A 22,357-nucleotide genomic window follows, 5' to 3' on the forward strand; every position below is an offset into this window, starting at 1 on the left:
AAAAGGCTTATGTTTGCAATAGAATGGCCGACAACCATAGGAAATAACGAAGATATTGATCATAGTCACTGTTTTCCACCGATTGATCGTATGGGAGCTATACGATATAGTCAACCGAACTTCTTCAAATTCGGAACAGTCATTAACAGAAACATTTAACTAACAAATGTTTAATTTGAAAGCAATAGCGTCAAAAGTAACGAAGTTACTAAAAAAAGTCACCGTTTTCGAACTATTTGATCTCATCTCATCATGCTGATTAAGAATATATGTACTTTTATGGTCTAATCAAATTTTTGCAAGGGTATAAAAAGGTTTTTAGTCTACAGAAGGATATTTAAACATTTCTTTTTATGTGCGTATGTTTTTGATCTACATATTTGTTTATGAAAGAAGAGATTTCTTTAAATTTTAGAACATATTTGTCGCTGTTTGAAATTGTTGTTTTATACACCTGTATTTCGCTCCTGTTGCTCTCTGGATCGAAACATGCATATTTATAGCATTTCCAAGTATTTAAACTATTGTATTTAAATGAATAGAAATCATCAATTCTTGATGACAACCAAAATTGAATTTTTGCAGTGCTCTGTATATATGTATATCTATGTTTCTGTGTGTGGCAATGGGGCCAAGCACGCCTATTACCCAACCATTAAAAGTGCCCCACTTTTCACTCCTTTTCCCACTTTTTGCATGTTTGTGCGCCAACAAACAAGTAAAATGAATTTACAGCCGAGTTGTCGAGTTTTTGAGTTTGGTCTTTTGTTTTATATTGTGGCAACTTGAACAACAGCCGCAATAACAACAATACCGAGGCAGCTCAAGAAGATTGATGAGCCGCCTGAATGCACTCCACACTCCGAATGCAGAACTTTTCTGGCCAGTTGCTAGAAAATTGTATTTATAAACATTTATGAAGAAAATTTTCCAACCAAATGATGAACAAAACAATCATAATGTTGATGAAGATGATGATGATAATGACGTTAAGGAGAAGTGGAAAAGTGTTGCTGCAAGTTATTGACAGGCCAAAAACTCAAGCCTTTTGCTCCTCCTCATGCCGCCACCTCCTTGTAAACTCAACAGCCAAAGTTTGCAGACATTGAGGAAATTTGTGCAAGAAAGTTCTGTTTAATGGAAATTCTGCTAGGCATCGCCATCTATGCAGATTAAAGTTGCATATATATACAGATATTTAAATATATATTTTTTTCTGCTGCTCTCTCGACCATTTTGGATTATTAAATTTGCATATCTATTTGACTTTGCACTTCTATTCAAAAAAGGTGTCATTAATGGGGGGCAAAGAACCAAAAGGGGCTTCACTTAAATATTTACTATATCAAAAAAAAAAAGGGGAAAAAACAGAACTGGAGAAGAGGGTTAAAAACTTTTTCGCTGTCTAAAAGTCAAGCGTTGATGATGATGCTGCAAGTTTTTATGACTGCAAAAAAGGAATATCTCAATTTTCGAAAAATTGCAAAATGTGAGTGCTCCTTACACCCAACTCATTTCCACTTCTTCTTCAAAGGTGTTGACAAAAAAGGAAACCCGCTTGACAATAATCGAATTTTTAAATACCTTATACTTATTATTATATAACCAAGAATAAAAACTTTTTGAATGTTTTGAATTGAAAATTCAGGGCATAATTCACTGCTAACTTAGTAGTTTAACTTGAAACTCGTATTTAAACATTTAGTTAAAACAAGACATTAAACTTTAGAATTGAAAGAGTAAAGTCTAGTAAAGAAAAATGAAGAATCATTCAAATATGAAGTTAATACAAATATTTAAGAAAAACTCTTTCAATTGTATTTTAACATTTAACTTTATTAAGGGCAAAAACAGGCTCCAATTAGGTGTAAGTCAAGGAAAAGTCAGAAATATATATTTTATAAATAAGAGCAGATTATAACAAAACCTTAAGACTTTCCAAAGTCTCTAGAAAGTTATTCTAAGAGAATAGAAGTCTATGACTATTTTAAAATTAACAAACATAATTGATAAAACCATTAACTTTAAGAGTATCGGCTAAAAAGTATTAGTAGTTTACAAATCCAGCCAACTTTGAAAGAAGTGTCTTTACTTAATTAAAGTTGCACAACTTTAAATGAAGATGCTTACTTAATAGAAACTCTGCCTTAATGAGACTTGACTAAGACAATGTGGATGACTTAGCTAACTGCTTAACTTTGTTTCAAACATAAGTTCAAATTGTTACTTGTTTACCAAAGCAGTTATACGAAATCCTTTATCTTGGAATGGAATTTTGTATATTCAAAAGACTTTTGGTATGACTTTTCCCGTCTTTACTATATAAAATATCTGTAGGGCAAAGTTGCTAAAGTAAAATAATAAGAATTATAACATATACTCATAATCTGCATTCAGTTTACTTTGGTAAAGAAACAATGGAGAATGTGACACAGAAGACTGAAAAATATTAAACTAAAATACTCGATATTTGGGATCGTAGAAATCTACTAAAGAAAGTAAGAAAATTCGTACTTCATTCACAATGCATTTTGCTTAATTTATATAGGAAAGCCTTTAATTCCAAAAATTAGTTCATTTAGTTAAACTTCTAATCTACTTTAGACCCGAATCGGGCAACAACTAAACTTTAGAAAAATATTGAAGATTGAAAAATATTAAAATTATACTCAAATTACAATATGAAATATTAAAATAAAATTTAGATAACTTTAAAATCTATTTTATTGAATACTTTTGCGTTTTTGCAAATATTGAATCAGAATTGAACGTCAAAATTTTTTGAATGATTAAAACATTTGTCGAAAAATTGTATTTTTTATTTTTATATCATTTACAATCTATTCTAAAGGGACAATAAGTAAATATTAATGTCAATATTTTACCCAGAATTAATTCTCAAATAACACTTTTAAGCATAAACTTTATATTGAGCAGTTTTACAGAATGATTTTGACACTTTTTATTTAAATGATTCAAGAACAATTTCAAATAAATTTGGCTTTAATTGAACCAAGCCAAGGCAAGCCTACAAATACTATAACAATTGCAAAGGTAATGGAAAAAAAACGAAATTGTGCATTCGTTTAAAAATATCTTATCCCTATTTGGTCGTTTGGTTTAACGAATGATTTAATTGCAATTTATTTTTTCCGTGCAATTTTGCCTTACCTTAAACCCCTTAAATGCGCCCTTGCGGTATGCAATGAAAATTTGTATTTTCTTCTTTTTTGACCTACTGTAAATTTTCTACCCATTTTGTAAAACCAGCAACAATTTTTACGAGATGCGTTTTCCCCCTTTCGTTCTCTTCCCTTCTTGTTGTTTTTTTAATGAGGCCGCCATTTTGCACACAGTTTGCGCGCAATTTAAAATCGAAGCGATAAAACTGCGTTCCACAAAAAAAAAAACAAAAAGGAAAAAGAGAAGAAAAAAAACGCAAACAGAACCCATAAAACCGAAAAAGGAACAGCAGCTGCAGATGAAGGGGAAAAGGCATTTTTATGACCAGAAATACCATGGCAAGCCAAGCCTGAACAATATACACGCTTGAAATTCATTTCATAATAGCATTTTCCTGTCAGCGGGAAACAAACAACCAACCAACACAGCAACCAAAAATATAATCCACAAAAAAGAAAAGCAGACAACCAAAAAAAAAAAAAGGGGAAAAAGGTGACAAAAATTTGCGGTGGGGTATATGCAGAAACCACCGGACACAAAAGTTGACCAGATTTCCGTTTGAGAGACAGAGCAGCGGCCACAACGTCTGTGTTCCTACAAATATGGCGGGTTCTGGTTTTGGTTTCCGTTGTCATTTCAACTTCCTTGCATGTTATGTTTGTCTCTGTGTGTGTCTGTCTGTGTTTGGTTTCAATTTTCATTTATGAATATTGACAGGACAAGAGCTTGACCGACTGCACATCTCTTCCTCCTACTCCTCGTCATCATCATCATCAGCAGCAACAACAGAAACATCATTTCCATGTTTCTTCTCTTTTTATCATACCCTTTCCGACTGGGTCTGGGAGAGAGCTTCTTGTATAATTTAATGCACTGATGTGCGCATAATGAGCATGATTGACATAAATGTACTTTAAATGCACAAGGGACACACACTCACACACACACACACACAGACACAGAGAAATTGCAGAGAAAGAAGAGAAAGAGTAGGAGTGAACAATGCCCCAATGAATGCAGAGGAATGTTGCAGAGGCCAAAGCATTGCCGGGCCTTGGGGCCACAGTTGTGTCCGGCTTGGGTTGTTTGTTGTCTGCTGGATCCGTTGAACGACCCGGCCTGGCCCGTACCGGACCGGCCCAGTCCTCTGCCTTTTATTTTGCTTTTGTATTTTTATTTTTTTGGTTTGTCGGCTCGGTTTGTTCTCTTGGTTCACTCCGTATGTTTTGTGCACTTTAATCGAGTTTATTACGTGCTGTCTGTGAGGAAGCGAGAGCAAAACACAAAAAGGTTGTGAACTGAACTTTGCTGTTACTTATTTGTTTTTGTTGTTTTTGGTTGCAGCATTTTGCCCTTTGTTTATTAATTTTAATTGTTTTAAAAGTGCAAGTACAACACTCTAACTAAAAAGTGCTTAAATGGTTTATATTAAGTTTTGGGTGACTAAAGCTTGATTACCTACATAAGTTCTCAGTGAGCTAAGCCAAAGCCCCACAAAGTATGCATTGGGCAAAACGAAGAAAAAACTATTTCCTAATTTTTTAGCTACCGAACGTTTAAAAAGATCTCTAACTGTATATTGCATACTTTAGGGGACTAATTCCAAAAACTCAAGGACAAAAAAATCAAGTGATGTAAAAAATAAGTGTCATTTTAAGGCATTGGCCCTCAAGACACACCAACTACTCAACCAAGTTGATGACATTGCGTGTATCAGATTTTCTGTTGATGGTGGAAGAAAAAAAGTGTTGCATACCCCAAAGGCGAGTCACGTACATGACATGCTGGATCAGCGGCAACTGTCAACGCACACGTCATTCAGAGCGCTAATTAAGTGAAAAACTATGTTAAAAAGTGCAGCAGGCAGGACACACATTCAGGCGCGTATCTTTTTGACCCAAAAAACAACAGAATAAAAACAAGAAACAAAAAAAAAACACACACACCATGCAAAAGCTGTTGACAAACAACAGACTCAACTCAACTCAACTCGACTCGACTCGGCGCGTTGCGATGCTACTCGACTCTGGATCTGCTAGCCTGCTGCTGCTGCTGGCTTGTGCCCACATAATTCCGAGCTGTATGACAAGAGGGAGACAGATGCAAATTTTTCCGCTTCAAGCCCAAAGGCGCTTAACCCGCTTTTGTCGTTGTTGATGGAAAACAAGCAGAGTTTTCTCAGTTGAAACTGTAGCTGAATTAATATCATGACGAAGACGGTGTCAGCAGCAAAGAAAGAAAAAAAAAACATGCCATGACCAAAAAACAAAAAAAAAAGAAAAAAATTCGTATCAAATTAAAGTGACGACGCAGAGAAAGAAGGAGAGAGAGATCGTGAGTGTTAGATAGTAGACACAAAATGTTGTGGCACGTAGCAACCAATGTCCAGTAATAGTAACAGCGGCAGCAGCAGTCAAGCAAGAGTCAATTAAAATTTCTATTTGATTTGGCAAATGTCAGTGGCAGGTGGCGGAGGCCACCCACAATGCTGACCAAATGCCAACAGAGAAACAGGGAGATAGGCGAAGCCGGTAGCCAACTAGCCAGCCAGCAGTCAGGAGCCAACAGCTAGGAGCCAGACAGATACGAGAAATCTGTAAATTGGCTACAGGTAGAGAAGTAAACAGACGACAAAGGGCCCAAGCTGCAGGATTCCTGGCAGTCTGCTTGTGGGAGGGTGTTCCCAAAATCAATTTCAACTAGTTTAAATCATTTTCACACTTCTACAAAAAGTTACTGGCGGAACTATGTTAGTATGATTGAGAGAACGTTGCCAAAAACCCCATTCCGTTTACCATATTTTCCCAAAATGTTCCCAAAATCTTTTCATTTGATTTTTATAATTTACACACTTTTGTTAAAAATGTATTAGAAATTGTTAAATAGACTGTTTGGTTATCTAAGAAAACATTGCCAAAATGAATATCACAAAGTTTTTAGTTAGTTAGATGCATTTTTTTATGAAAGTTGTTCCATAAAGTGTTTTCACTCAGTTTTCCCAGTACTACATCGAAATGACGCACTTTGTTGAACACTTCTTGGAATCTCTTTGCGAGAAAGTCTCTCGTTATACATTGCACAATAGCGATTCAGCAGGTAAACGAACTGAATGGGGCAAAAGCCATTGCAAAAGATGAGCTGAAAGTAAAATAAACTGAAATTGAATGCATGGCAAGGGCATCAACACAGGGGATAAGCACACACACACACACACACACACAGCTTGAATGTGTTCCTTGCAACTATGGCCAACTGCAGCTCATTATTTCTTTTATGTTTAAGCTTGTCAACGCTTTGGAAACTTATCTACTTATACTAACATCCATAGAATACCTTTCCGTTTGCATGTTTAATCAAGAAGAACAGTAATTTCAAATGGCAAATTTATGCGACCAACTAAAATAAGCGCAAAAGCTATAGCTGAATTTATGATGCTAATAAACTAAAAGTAAATTCCTCATTGACTTAAAATTTATTGCAAATATGGGAAATAACTAAAAAGTCAAATTTCCGTCACAGAACGGTCTGCAAACTGACGCTGCGGAGCACCGACATCGTGTTATATTATGTAGTAATCCGTTTAATCATTTAGAGGTATTCAAATGAAACCGAACATTGTATTATCAAAGAGCAATAAAGCAGAAGAATTGATAAATATTTTTAACAAAAGGTTATAAAAAAACCAAGCTGATCAGGAATATATATGTACATATGTACCTTATATGGTCGGTGTAGCTTCGTTCTTTTCGCCAAAATTAATAGAACGTTTTTACAAGGGTTAAAGAAACAAGAAGATAAATCATTCTTACTTAACTTTTGTCTTAATCTCGTGAGCAGAGATTTCAATTGTATCTTAGCATGACGTATGTAAATATATGTATATATATCCAGATCAGAAATGTCTTTAAATGAAACCAGTCTTATGTTTCCAAATCTTGAGACTTGCGTACATAAATCGCAATCCAATTCCAAAATCAGTTAACGGTATTAATAATACAATGATAGTATATTGCCTTTCTTTTGTATTCCTCTGTCATGCAATAATGGAGTGCTTTACACAACAATCAGATATAGTTTTGAATGCCCTTCCGGGCCTGGCTCCGTTTCCTGTTCTGTGCGATGCTAAAATTGCGGGAATGTCGTTGCCAGTTGGTCAAATGTGAAGCTCAATTTTTTTTTAGGAATTGGACGGAATACAGTAGAAGATAATTTGGAGCTCTGTCGGGGGAATTTTTAATAAGACTCGATAAACTCCATGCTATAACCAAATCTCAATCCCATGAACTATATATTCTTTTGGAGAACTTTAAAGGGGTCACTCGTTAAAACAAATACATATTACGATTTTCACATTGAAGATGAAAATAAATTGTATCAAATGACTTAATTAGGAACCTATGCTGGAAACGTCGGAGATTCGTTAATTTCTCACAAGGACAAAAGTAAAATTTAAAGATGAAGATCTTCTATAGGAATCCATTTGGAAAATATTCAAAATTGTATCATTCTTTATATGTATCTGGGTAGAGTTAGTTATTTTGATAAAAATTCGAATTAAAAACTAAACTTGCTATTCTTTCCAGAATTTCGATGCAATGTAATGGGTGTTCCTTTAGTTCTTAGCAAATAAAAGGCTTGCGAAAAATAGTTGTTTTTTTCGCCAGACAATTTATTATTGATTTTTATAAAATGGTGAAGAAGATTCTTGGCCAAATGTCTGTAAATTGCTGCACCACTTATCTTATAAATTAAGGAAACTCTTTAGTTTTATTAAATGAAATTAGGTATTTGAAGGAGGGAAATAAATTAGAAATTTCAAATAAATAGTTCAAGAATTTTATTTAATGAAAAAAATATCCTTGTTTTTGGCATTGAGTGTTCCTTCCACTATCTAAGGTAACTTGGAGGTTTGAGCTTTCCTAGTTTGATTGCGTTTTTGGCCCAGTTTATTTCTTTGGCCATTTCTCTTGTTAGTGCGTTGCCTCTTGTTGCCGCTGCGCCGCCTCAAGTTGCTGCCACGACGAACGCCTCGACGTGCCTTTGTACCACGACGTTTGTTGGCACGCCTGCCACCACGTCTACGATTGCTGCGGCGTCCACCGCGTCGGCGTCCAGCACGCTGACGGCGACGTGTCCTGGTGGCACGTGGTTCGATATGTGCTTGGCCAGCTGCTGGCACCGGTGTTTGATTCAATTCCTGGACCAACTCTTCCACTTCATTGCTGTTGGCTTCCCGCACCTTAATCTCAACATTTTTAGCCAATTCGGCTTCATCATCGTCCTCGTTAAGAGCAGCATTATCATCATCTTCTTCTTCATCTTGATCAACATCACTATCATCGTCGTCATCGTCATCATCATCGCCATCATCATTGTCATCTTCTCTAATATCATCATTCAAATTGTCATCCTCCTCTACTTCGAAACGTATATCCTTACTCTGACGATCTAGGGATAATTCGGGTAGCTCTATCGGTCTGGGTTGAATAGTCCTTGAGGGAGCCGACTTTCTGGCATGACCCAAACTGAAGAGAGCCACCAAAAGGAATAATGTGTACCACTTCAGCAACATGCTGGCAATATAATAATGTTTCCACTATGGCCCATTCTTGGAGCTTTTATGCTCCAAATTTGACTTCTTCTTCGCATTTCCCCCGCCGCAGTTGGCGGCTGAGTCAACAGTTTAAGCAGTGTTTAAATTGGATAACTTGTAAGAGATGTTGGTGCCCGAAAACCGGGGTTATGGCACCAGCTGCTGCATCCAAAAAACAAAAAACAAAACAAAAAAATAAAAACCGAAAAGAAACAACAACAATAGGACAAAAAAATATATATAAAAGTTTATCTTGAAAGCCCGCAACATTTTGACACCTTTTATTTATGCGTTAAGCAAATTTAAATTAGTTTTTCATTGTTTACTTCAGACACAAGAACCTACGAGCCTTCTCCTTCCCACATTTTACTACTTTCCCCCCAACAACAACAACATCAAACTAATGATGCAACGTTCCAAAGTCACGTTCGCCATGGGGCACAGTAAAGGCACAGTGGGGCACGATGGGCGGCGGTGGTGGTGTTGAATCCACCTTCTGGTCTTTATGTTAATATTCATTTTAATTGTGGGCACGTAGAATAGAAAGAGAAAAGCAACAACCATCAGGTTCATGTACAACTGCATAAACATAAAAGTAATATGAAACTGGGAAAAGGGTTGGGGGCGCAATAAATGAATATACGAAATGCACGAAATTTCCAAGAGATGTTTGAATTTAATATTGAATAAAGCATCTCAATAAATGAAAGGGGAGGCCATTGAAATGAGTAACAACTTCTCATTATGTCGGAAAACTTTGCTTCATTTTGTTTTCCCTGTTTTTTTTTTTTTTAGAATTATTTCTTGATAGTGTAAGAAACGTTTTCGAATTTCGCTGGCAAAACTTTCTTTAGGTAAAACGATATTTTCCAATGGGCTTGTTGTGGGCAAGCATGAAGTTGTAAAATTATATCCCGAAAAATTTTCCAATTTACATCACTTTGTAGTTTTAAAGCGTTTTGTGAAAACGGCTGAAAAGCTGTTTGGTAACTAAAATAACTATTAAATTTTGTATTAATTCGAAAAGACCAACGGTATTTAGAAATCTACTTACTTATCCGATGTCTTGTTAATATGGTTCAATATTGTTTTCAATATATATACTATAGATGTCTGCACTGAATACATTCGAATAACTTCCTTACATCCACGCCGAAGTTACACTAAGTTACAGTTAACTTGTATTACACTTTTTTATTCAAACTATGAAACGAAAAATTCCTTCTATTTCTATTCATTGCAATCTTTAAAGTGTGTTAAGGGGTGTGTCATTTTCAAAGTATCTAGACAAAATACAATTTAAAGGCTGATCTAGACCCAATACATCGTTTTTGTCCAGGTTTCCGAAAACAAATGTTTAACCCATTAACATTTTAGGCATCTTACAGAAATAATTTAAAATCATATCACAAAATATTAAAGAAGTACTTCTTTCTATGCTATAGCGAATCGAACTATATTTTTTAAAACTTTAAAGAATTATTCCATTCTGTTGAATCTAAAAAATTGTGTTTGCAACAAGGACACAAAAATAGTTCGACTCTCTATGACATAGTACATAATTTTGCTATGTAGCTCTTACGGTCTAGGAGGAGTTTGCGTTGATCCAGACGGACGGACGGACATGGCTATTTGAACTCGTCTCGTCGTGCTGACTTCTGACTTCTGCACACTTCTGACCAAAATTAATATACCCTTTTTGCAAGGGTATAATAAGAATAGTTGGAATCAGTAAAAGTCGGTATTGCATCTTAAAGGTTATCTTGGGATTACTATAAAACGGATTACGAGTATTTGCAGCGTTAAAAATAAAAGCCTTTTTGACCTTATTTATGTATATTGAAACTTGTATCTTCTTCATGCTTAAAATCATACATATTCTCATAAATTTCAAAAGTATAGTTCAATGCTTCAAATCAATTCAACATCAAATTTTCGATGTCTAAAGTTAATACTTATGTATAATAAAGAGAAGTAAATCTAAATAGGTAGAGAGCTAAGCTTTATATTTTAAACTTGTTTTGTTTATATTAGATTGATGGAAACTATCGATAGCCAGGTCTAGACAATTAATCTAAAATTTCAAACCTAAAAGCCTTTTAATCAGTCTTAATATCGATTAGTTTTTATATTGTGACTGGTCATCTGTTAAAACCATGGGATTCCCAAATAAATTCTGATTGAACTTGTGTTTTTTTTTTTGTTGTTGTCGATGCTTTAATTAAACGCTAAATAAATACTTAAATACTTATTTGTGTTACCTGTGGTTCTTTTCCATTATCATTTACATACATTTCAAAATATTATGTATGCGGCTGGAAAATGTTTTAATTGTAATTTTGTGCATATTCTGAATTTTTGCAGGTCCCTGTCCAGGCTGGTATTTCACATGCAATGATGGCTCCTGCATACCAATGCGCTGGAAATGTGACTCGAAACCGGATTGCACGGATGGCTCTGATGAGACCAGCGAATGTGGTGAGTATTTTTGGTCATAGTTTTTAAGCCATCCCCTTTGCCCTTCCCAAAATCCTCCCGCATGTTACTGGCCAAGCCAAACCATTAGCATTAGCAGACATTGATTGCTGTATTATTGGTTAGTAGGAGGTTGAATATGTGTGTGTAGTCACTCTAATGGCAAACAGGTGAGGGGCCATGGTATGCGTAGCGGTGGCCCAAGCAAATGCAATTAGTGGCCATCCATTTAGGCCGGGTCAAAAATGAGAGAAAAAAAACCATCACACACACACACATACACACACAACTAAAATCATCATCATTTAGAGCGTAGACGAGGATTTTAAAAGCCAACGCTAGTTGGATGTCAGTTAAAATTTTTTGGCGACAAACTTAAGGAGAACATAGTCCAACCAGATGGCCCACTTAAATGTGTGATACTTTTTGTCGTCACTCCAATAAAAATAACAACGAGCTACGAACTAAAAAGCTGCCTTCAGAGCAACATTTGAAAATGGACCTAGAGAGAAAGCGAAAACGATACTGAAACTAAGTGTGTATAGAATGTGTTGTGTGTATAAATATGTTGCTTCTGTTGGTTGGTCTCTGGCATTTTTAATTTCATTTTTGTATTATGGCATTTTTATGGCAACAGAGACTACGAGACTATGACTGCAAATGCGACGACAAATTGTCGGCAAATATTAATGCAACAGATTATAATAAATGTGCCAGGCACAATGTCGACGACAGTGTCGCAACTCCTCCCACTTCTACTCCAGAATCCCAGCCCATCTCATTCCATGCCCCTCAACACAAACTTCTCCAACTCATTCTCTGATGCGGCGCAATTTCAATTAAAGTCCACCAAGTGTTGAGTTATATACTCACTTGCAGACATAAACACCAACACACACACACAAAAACAAATAAAATTCTATATACATATATACTATAGTAGATGATTGTTTGTGTCATATATGTATATATATATATAAGTATGTATATATGAATCTACGCCTCGTGATATAGTGGATTTAAATGAAAAGTTTCGCCTTAGTTGACTGAAAATAAATTAAATTTATAAAATTTATGCGTACATTTTTTTCTGAAAAAAAATAACTTTTCTGAAAAACTAATAACAATGCCGTTTAATAATTAAAACTATAGCGAGTAAAGTTTGCCGAGATTAAAAGAGTAACTAAGTAGGATATGAGTAATTAAATTTTGAGGCTTAAATACGATAAATAAATTTCTACCTGTATAAAATATGGATTTTTATCCAATCGAACTGCAGAAAGTTTGAACAGGACTACTTTTTGGAAAACTCTTTAAACAGAAGGTACGGATTTATTAAAAATTTACATTGAGCATAATGGATTATTAATGGAATAGTAAATATAAGTTCCTATGTATATGGACATACCTGTATATTATGCAGTATAAACATGATCAAGGTATGGGTGCCTATTCCGAACACGATTTCTTACAAAGTCTCTTAACTTATGCTCTCTTATTCTTATTCTTATGCTCTACTTCTTAATATATATTAAATTTCCATTTGTCTATAGGGATTTTTGATTAGCCCGGTTGATTTTGATCTCATTTGATGTGGATATTCGCAATTTTCAGCCCTTTACTTTCAATTCCAAAATAATTTCAACAAAACTCTAATTAAATCATAATCACGAAAAATCGAAAACAAAGAAACATTTTAAGGAAAAGATTAAGTTGGGCCGTGCCAATATTACTTTTGAATTGTATTTCCTTCATGTCATTTTCTTTTCTCACCAAATTCAAAATAAATTTATTCAATTTTTAGATAAATATGCCATAAAGATTCGATTAGTTTAACTACTATTACATTAAGATGATTCCTACATACATACAGGGAAGGTGTAACCTCTTTCACATACATTTGGAAGCTTTTCTGTATATAAACTGTTTTCCTCGAACTTCTTAATCTTGGCTACAAAAAACTTAAGAACCTCTTATAGCTCTTAAGTCTCCGAATTCCTAGTATAAAAACAAACGAATAGACGATCATGGCTTTATCGGAAAGCTTGCTTTTAAAGACAAATGTTTGTCGTCTCCAATGTCTTTCTTCTTTCCCTCTGCCTAAGCTTAAGATACTAAAGTTCAAGTAATATATTTCAGGAATTTGTAGAAGGTAAAAATAGATTTAAATTCCTTTCCGATAAACGATAGACTGGAGAAAATCAATTGACTAATAAGAGGAATTTTATTCTGCTTAGTCCTAGTCCTCCGTTATTATTTACCTAAACAATGGAATGGACGTTTGATTTTGTTCCCACATTCAATATCCTTATGTACATATGTACCTTAATCGTGGTGCTGAATAAAGACTGCGTCAAAAGTTTCCGAAGCTTTAAATTTACATAAGGGACCAATTTGATTAAGACAGACAAGAAGTTTAAATTTTCTCGTTACTCTTCTTTATTCTATGAAGTGCAAACTTCTGTCAGTAACACTCTTTTTGCAATGAAGACGAAAGATAAATCTAGTAATAGTTAAATATAAGTTTGTCACTTTTTGCGTGAACATAAACAACAGACACATCTGTGAGGCAAACGCCAAGTTAAGAAGAAAGTGTTGTCCCTTTGTTACGCTCATTAAACAGCTCAAGTTAAGTTTATATAGTTCGTTCAGTCTTTCACTCACTGAACATGCCACTTTATCCTTTTTACAGGATATTTTAAGACATCAAACTACTGAAATTCAATTGGGGTTATAACATGCGCCTTAAGCCATAAAAGGCGCGAAATTGTTTAGATAAATGTCTTAAAATAGACACAGAAATTGTTTCCTGACGCCTGCCCAACCTTGCAACCTTCTGCAAGGACCTTACTAAAGCATTTTAGGCCCTCAAGCGAGAAGTTTCTTAAGGTAGCAAAAACTATAAAAACAAATTGTGGCAATTTCACTTGACTTTAAACTTAACTTTAACATAAACTAATTAAGAGAATTCGATTGTCAATTTGAGACTGAATGAAAATGTAGTGCTTTAATGCAGTTTTCCAGGTCATAAAAGTACATTTCTCTGGCAATAAAAAGAAACATTTGTTTTTTGCTGTTTAAAAAATGCAAATTGTCCAGCCAGAAAATGTTTGACAGAACAGAAGGACGGACACACAGAGAGAGAAAGAAATTCAAATAACGCGTTATATTCCTCGAGTTCTCCTTTCGGGAGGGCCAAATCAAAGGAAAAACAACGACAATGACAACGCCATTGGAGACACGCGAGCGCGAGCATAACCATAAAAGCCACATTGGCAACACATGGGATGAGATGGCCAACAAAAAATACAAAAAACAAAACGACAAGAAAAGAAAAGGAAATTATATATACGGAACATTTTTTGGCCTCGCTACCAAGAGGTTAAACTCCAGAGACAGAGCAATGGACGTGTCCGTGTGACAATTTGCATGCCAATGGCAAAGGAATGGAATGGAAGTCCGGTAGATGGAGACGTAGACAGAAGCTAAGCCCGGGCACACACGGGCATATAATACATAATAAGCCCAAGGGCATGCGGACAATGACAACGAGAACGACAGCAACAACGACTGGGGCAGAGGACAATTTAAATTTTTTATTTTATTTGATGGGGTGCCAAAGTAACCAACCAGAAAAAAAAAAAATACCAAACCCCTGCAAAAAAAACCAAGTGAAAACACACAAAACTCTCTGTCTATACATTTGCTTTGGTTCTGTGACATTTATTTAATCAACTCTCCACCAACGCCGACGCCATCAAAATGGTCAAAAAGGAAATGATGGTAACCAAGAGCGGGTAGAGGGTAAGTACATTCTACATAAATAGTTGAAAGTCAAGCCAAATTAACTGACAATTCAACAAAAGCACAGATGGATCTTTCACCCCACACACAAAGACCAAAACATTGGGGATTAAAGTGCTAAGCTTCCAACCATTGAATTGGTTGGTAATAGCTAGCGGGTTTTGTTTGCCATATACATATGTACATATGTATGTATGTATGTAGTGGGGATTTAAATTAACAACACTTACATATGAGAATCTTGGCTTAAATTCTTGTTTACCCATTGCTGCTTTGTCTACTTGCAAAAATAGTTCAACGCGAAATAATTTCATGATTTCACAGAAACGAAACGGAACGAAACTCTCGACTCGACTCTTTCTCCGAAAGTAAACTCAACTTCCTGTCGTTTGTACAGTGGGTCATTTGGCTAATACTTAGGACAAAAAGTGCATTTTGATTTAGTTTTCGAAAGGGCTAAATTGATATGGAATTTACTTTCTTTATAGCAATCTATGATGTCGTATAACACGCGTTCCTTAAACTCAGTCATTTGATGACAATCAATCTGATACCTTTAGATAAATTTTCTTTAAAACACTTTAAAATATTTTTTTGACTATTAAATTTAAAATCATTTTACAAAACTCCACCGTCTGAATTTTAACAAGGACCTTAAAGTGAAGTAGTCTATTTACTTCAAGTCCACTTTTAAACCACTAAGAGTTAAATTTGAATATTTTATCTATAACAAGATAAGAATGTATGTAATTTTTAATAGAAAATATACAGATTTGAACCCATTGTGCCTTTGATGGTGGCCTCTTGTATAGTTCTTTCCCTATGTCCGTAGTAGTAGTAGTAGTAACTGACTATAGTACAAACCGTTCATAAATCTTCATTTACGTTATTGTTATTTTGGCTTTCTGTTTGTTTGCAGACAAGGCGCCCAAATGCAACGAGGGGCAATTTCGTTGTGGTAAGAGCTTAAAATGCATACCCCACAATTGGTATTGCGATGGAGAATATGACTGCGGCAAGGGCGACACCAGCGATGAAACGAACTGTAAGAAAACCAAAACCCAGCAAAAAAATAAAAGAGAGTTATATATGCATTTCTACCCCACTCTCTTACATACATAGGTCTCGATGATGTTGCGCCCAAGTGTCGTGGTTTTGAGGGTAAATGCCATAATGGCGCCTGCCTGGAGTTGTCGCGCTTCTGCGATGGCCACTGGGATTGTGATAACGATGAGCTGCAATGTGGTTAGTATTTGCCCTTCTGAATGAAGAAGAAGGTTCAACGAGGAGTTGAGAGTTGAGAATATTTAACATTTCCGTTTTCTGTTCTTAGATAAACAAAATGCAGCCTGCGCTGCATTAAATTGCAGCTACAACTGCAAATTGACGCCTCATGGGGCACGTTGCTATTGCCCCCAGGGTCAAGTGCCAGAATCGGCCAACTCGACACGCTGCATGGACTATGATGAGTGCAGTGAGACGGGAACTTGTGATCAAATATGCCGCAATACGCCGGGCTCCTATGAATGCTCTTGCGTTTCCGGTTATGCCAAAGCGAATGGTCGACATTGTTTGGCCATCAATGGTGGGTACATGCACACTCACTTCAAATAGAATCATATTTACCCACATTTTGTGTGACTTTACAGTGCCTCCCAGTGAATCAGCCACCCTGGTATTACTATCCTTAAGCGAAATACGTCGCATTAATACTGCTAGTGATAAACACAATGGAAACAAGAGTAATGCCAAATCAGAACATCTAGAGATCACAGGAACTCTGCTGTCCACTCAACCGGTGCATCATGTTCAGGCATTTGAGGTGTGGCATCGTAATCGTACACTCTGCGCCTTGCATAACGACTGGTCTGACCTGAGTATGCAATGCCAGCGCATTGATGATGTTCAAGTTAATTGGACATTGCCCCTATCGGAGTTCATTTTGCCCCAACAATGTGAGTACCTGTCTCTATACATGTGGATTGTTTTTTGAGTCATAATTTATCTTCGTCCTCATCCTCTCTCTCTCTCTCATTCTCTGTTTCAGTTTTGGCAGAGCTACGCCTGGATTGGTTATCTGGTAATTGGTATTTACTAAATGCGGACGAAAGCCTACTCTATCTATGCACCAATGCCATGACCTTTTGTCGCTTGATACTGCAGCAAGCAGCGAATCTCTCATCATTAGTATTGGATCCAACAAAGGGATTTCTATTCTATACAGATTGGTCACCCAGTTTGGCCCGTTCATTGCTTGATGGCACAAATAGCACCACATTGGTCCGAACAGAGATTTATCATCCCAGTTGTGTTACATTGGATTTGGCCAGTGAATATGTATACTGGATAGACTTGTATAAAGATGTCATTGAACGGGTCACATATGAGGGCAAGAAACGTTGGATATTGAAAAAATCACCAGATGTAAGTTAATGCCAAAAACTTTAGCCCAACTTTACTTTGACTAAGAGCAATTTCTCATTTGCCTTTCTCCCAAAGTCTCCGGCTCCATTGAAAACCATTCAGGCCCTGGAGGTATTTGAGAATACAATTTATTTGGCACCCTGGTCGGATAGAGCCATAGTTACGCTGGACAAATTCACGCTAAAAGCGCGTCTACTGTTAGCCAACGAGAGTCGTGCAACAAATTTTCGCATTTTCCATCGCCAAAAGCAGCCCGAGGTGGCGCATCCGTGCCGCGAGAACAATGGCAATTGCAATCAGATCTGTGTGCCAATGTGGACACGAGGATTTGCCAGCGCCAAGTGTCTATGTACAGCCGGCTATAAATTGCACAATCAGACGACCTGTTTGCTGGCCGCCCACGATAAATTTCTCGTATACAGTGACAAGCGTTTGGCTCGCATCACCGGTATACCGCTAAGTACCGAGCAGGTGCAACAATTGTATGATCTAGGCGAAGAGCCCGATGTAATGGTACCCATTTACAATGTCCGTGAACTGGAAGCCATCGATGTGAATGTGCGTGGTAAATCTGTATTCTATGTGGTTGCTCATGTTTCGCTAAATAGTACAGAGCTTGCGTATAGCATAAAGAGTAAATCTCTAAATGGCAGTGTATCGCGTACATTGAATGAGGGCTTAAAAAATGTTCATGCCATTGCCTATGATTGGATAAATGAGCATGTATATTGGGCGGCAAGTCAGAAACTTCAAGTGGCCCCATTGAGTAATATGAGTAAAATTCTAAGCCTCAATATGGACTGTGATGCCATGTAAGTAAAGCGCTAGGTGAATCAGGTAAAAGTTAATTTATTTTCTGCCTTTTTTCTAGGTCACTAGAATTGGATCCAACAACAGGCCTCCTGTACTGGACCCAATGGGCATTTCAATCATGCGAAGCTGGCATCTACAGTGCCTGGATGGATGGAACACATAAGGAACTCTTAACTAAGGGCACCAATGACTTACCCATTCAATGGCCACGTAGTTTAGATGTAGACCGTCGAACGAAAAGAATATATTGGTGTGATTTTCATTTGGGTACCATTGAGCGCATCAAATTGGATGGTACTGGACGTGAGATACTCTTCAAGTCGGAACAATTTCAACCATATTCGATGGTTCAACACAATGGCATGATCTATTGGGTGGATAATAAAAATTCATCGATATGGCGTTTTCATATACTCCATCATGGTAATGTCAGTACGACATTTAGTTCCACCGTGCATATGCAGCAGAGTGGACGTTCGGCTGATTTGCGTATCTTTGATGTGGCAACACAACCGCTGCCACAAACACCCAGTGCCTGCGCCCAATCCAAATGTCCGGGCATGTGTCTGAATACACCGAAAGGAGCGATTTGTCGTTGCCCGGATGGTTATACACTGAATGGTACAGGAACTCACTGCATACCCCAGTTGGCCCCCTCAACGGCCGTGTCTCCGGGTCGTACGAATTGCACTTCCGGTTTCCAGTGCCGCGGCACACGACAATGCATTGACGGCAAGGATTTATGCGATGGTTTCGAAGATTGTGATGACGGTAGTGACGAGAGTAATGATCCGACGGGTCCCTGCAATCCTCAGGGCTGTGACCAGACTCTACATTTTGTATGCAATGGGCGGTGCTACCAAAGGGCTTTGCTATGCAGTTCGATTGCCTACTGTTCGGATGGATCGGACCAATTGAATTGCGAGCACATTACATGCAATAGCAATGAGTTTACCTGCGAGAAGAGTGGACGTTGTATTCAGCTAAGTTGGGTCAATGATGGTGTTGTCGATTGTGGACCCAATGATGATTCCGATGAGTCATCGGATGTATTCTTTGGCAGCAAATGTCCGGAATTCGATTGTGGCAATGGAAGATGTCGGCAGTTTGCCGATGTTTGTGATGGCATCGATAATTGCGGGTAAGTAACTCTGGTTCAGATCTTTACCAATCTAATTTAATCATCACTTATAGAAACAATGCCGATGAATTCGCTTGCGAACACGAGTGTGGACATGGTGAACGATATTGTCGACCCATTGGCTGCTATGGTGAGATGCATCGCTGTGATGGCATATTCGATTGTCAGGATTATAGCGACGAGGATAATTGCAATGAGACGAAGAGTGACAATCATCCGCTTACCGGTTGGAAGGAGCTTGGGGAATGTGCTCCATTTGAATTCGCCTGCTCGGATCCGTTCGAATGTATACCGGATTTCCTACGTTGTGACGGCATTCCGCACTGTTATGACAAAACGGATGAGAACAATTGCACGGAATTGCATGCAACGCATTTCGACATGAACGAGACGGTGATATGTGAGCATCCAGATCGTTTGTGCGGCTTCACCAACAAATGCATAACAGTGAGTCAATTGTGCGATGGTAAAAACGACTGTGAAGACACCACAGATGAGGGTTTCCTTTGTGCGGATAAATTGTGCGAGCAATTTAATGAATGCTCGCATCATTGTCACAATACCCCAGAGGGCTATATATGCTCGTGCCCGGCTCACTTGTTCCTGCAACCGAATGGCAAGCGTTGTAGCATGCAACATGCCTGTGATAATTGGGACACATGCTCACAGGTGTGCGAAACAAAGGGCAAAGGTTATCAGTGTCGCTGCCTGGAGGGCTATGACTTGGCCTATGATAAATTTACATGTAAAAGTACCGCACCCGATGAACCATACGTGATCTTTACAAATCGTCAAGATATACGTGGCATTAATTTAAAGAATATGGCTGTGAGCAGTTTCTATTCATCTTTACGGAATATCATTGCTCTGGACTTTTTATATAGCAACGAGTCAAGTGTGGAGATCTATTGGACCGATGTAATCGATGATAAAATCTATCGTGGCCAATTGGTGGGCGAGAGCTTAAGAGATGTCGAAGCAGTCATCCATTCGGGTTTATCTACAACCGAAGGTTTGGCCGTCGATTGGATAGGAAAGAATTTATATTGGATTGATTCGAATCTAGATCAAATTGAGGTGGCCAAATTAAATGGCAGTTTCCGTAGAACTTTAATTGCGGGCAATATGGAAAGTCCAAGAGCCATTGCTTTAGATCCCCGGGAGGGTTTACTCTTCTGGACCGACTGGGATGACAATTCACCGCGCATTGAACGCTGCAGCATGGCTGGCGAGGGTAGACGTATGATCTCAACAACCTGGCAATTGAGTGCCGGTTGGCCCAACGGACTAACCCTCGACTATACACAGAAACGTGTCTATTGGGTAGATGCCAAATCGGATTCAATAAGCAGTACCAAATACGATGGTTCCGAGCATCATGTTGTTTTGAGAAATAAAGAAATTCTCTCACATCCCTTTGCTATTTCAGTATTTGAGAATTATGTATATTGGACAGATTGGCGAACAACTTCAGTGATTAGGGCCAATAAATGGAATGGCAGTGATGTGGAGGTCTTACAGCGTACACAATCTCAACCATTTGGTATACAAGTACTACATTCCAGTCGTCAGCCATGGGAAAAGAATCCTTGTGGTGATAATAATGGCGGTTGTTCGCATCTTTGTTTACTCAGTGGTAAAGGCACCTTTAAATGTGAATGCCCGCATGTCATGCGTCTAGATCCAACCGATGAACGTAACTGTGTGCCCAATGAGCAGGTATTACTTTTTGTCATGGGCGATGAGATTCGAGGAATTGATCTACAGCAGCCAAATCATCATACCATACCCACAATAAGACAATCTCCCAGAGTGAGTATACCTTTAAGTGAGTTTAAAGAACAAAACTATCTAAAAATTTTTTTTTGCTAGCTGGTGGCACCTCAACGCATTGATTTCCTGGTCGAAGATAGCCGCATCTTTTGGACAGATGTGCAACAGAATGAAATATCCACAGCAGGCATATCGAATGGTTTAATTGAACCCATCATTAATACGAATATCGAGAAACCGTATGGCTTTGCCATCGATTGGATAGCCAAACATATGTATTTCTCCTCCGGAGAGACCAAATGCAATATTTTGGCAAGTAATCTAAAAGGAGAATATGTCATGCATATCCTAGATGATCTGAATATGGTGGAAAGCATTGCTGTTGATCCACCGAAGTGAGTTATATTATTGGTAATTTGTTACCTCTCAAATAATTACATTTTCCCTGCTTCTTTTAGCGGCAAATTATATTGGATACATTCGTCGGCACATGGCGAACTCTCCCAGTTAGAGCAGGCCAATATTGATGGCTCTGGACGTCAATTAATCTATGAGCATGCAAATATTTTACAAAGTTTAACCATGGATTTTGATTCACAACGTTTGTATTATGCTTACGATCTATCGGGTATTGCCTACTATGATATTGTGAAGAATGAAACGCATAAGGTGCTAGTGGCCAGTCAGATAACATCAGTTAGCTCTCTGACAGTATATAATGGTAGTCTATATTTCCCGGAAAATATTCAGAGTGTGATAATGCATTGCGAGAAGGATGCCTGTTCCAATATGTCGTTCCTGAGGGTCAATACGAGTAAGTGCGACAGAGCTTTCCGATTTTCCAGCACTTAATTAAACATTTTCTTTCTTCCGATTCACAGAGAGCATACAGAGTATGAAAATGTTTTATGGTGATGCCCAAACGGGCACAAACACCTGTGCTGGTCCCTTACGTGGCGGTTGTGAGCATCTTTGCATGGCCATTTCACCCACAGACCATGTTTGTCGCTGTGCCTTGGGCTATGATGTGGAACCCAATAATCCCACACGTTGTATACCTCGTGCTGAATTTATATTCTATTCCATTGATGTGCTCCAGGGAGTGGAAATGATTGATCCTAGTGAAGAGTTTGAAAAGCCTCCATCGGTAA

The 22,357-nt window shown here is 37.6% G+C and overlaps 2 protein-coding genes across 2 annotated transcripts in view; one reads left to right on the forward strand and one right to left on the reverse strand.

Moving 5' to 3' along the window:
• LRP1 (LDL receptor protein 1) overlaps positions 1-22,357 on the forward strand; it is a 77,464-nt gene that overhangs the window by 45,803 nt on the left and 9,304 nt on the right. The window contains exons 2-13 of the mRNA XM_068291227.1: positions 11,141-11,254; positions 15,975-16,100; positions 16,178-16,300; positions 16,389-16,640; positions 16,705-17,010; positions 17,103-17,479; positions 17,555-18,291; positions 18,351-19,433; positions 19,487-21,245; positions 21,306-21,601; positions 21,665-22,020; positions 22,088-22,353. Coding sequence (XP_068147328.1) covers positions 11,141-11,254; positions 15,975-16,100; positions 16,178-16,300; positions 16,389-16,640; positions 16,705-17,010; positions 17,103-17,479; positions 17,555-18,291; positions 18,351-19,433; positions 19,487-21,245; positions 21,306-21,601; positions 21,665-22,020; positions 22,088-22,353 — 5,795 coding nt within the window. The remainder of the gene's footprint in view (positions 1-11,140; positions 11,255-15,974; positions 16,101-16,177; positions 16,301-16,388; positions 16,641-16,704; positions 17,011-17,102; positions 17,480-17,554; positions 18,292-18,350; positions 19,434-19,486; positions 21,246-21,305; positions 21,602-21,664; positions 22,021-22,087; positions 22,354-22,357) is intronic.
• On the reverse strand, positions 8,004-8,757 carry LOC137577636 (protein nemuri-like). Its single transcript, XM_068291157.1, has one exon. The coding sequence runs from the start codon at positions 8,753-8,755 to the stop codon at positions 8,075-8,077; it is 681 nt and encodes a 226-aa protein (XP_068147258.1). The 5' UTR covers positions 8,756-8,757; the 3' UTR covers positions 8,004-8,074.

The sequence above is a fragment of the Drosophila tropicalis genome, unplaced genomic scaffold (genome assembly GCF_018151085.1).
Source record: "Drosophila tropicalis isolate 14030-0801.00 unplaced genomic scaffold, ASM1815108v1 contig_593, whole genome shotgun sequence".
NCBI lineage: Eukaryota > Metazoa > Arthropoda > Insecta > Diptera > Drosophilidae > Drosophila > Drosophila tropicalis.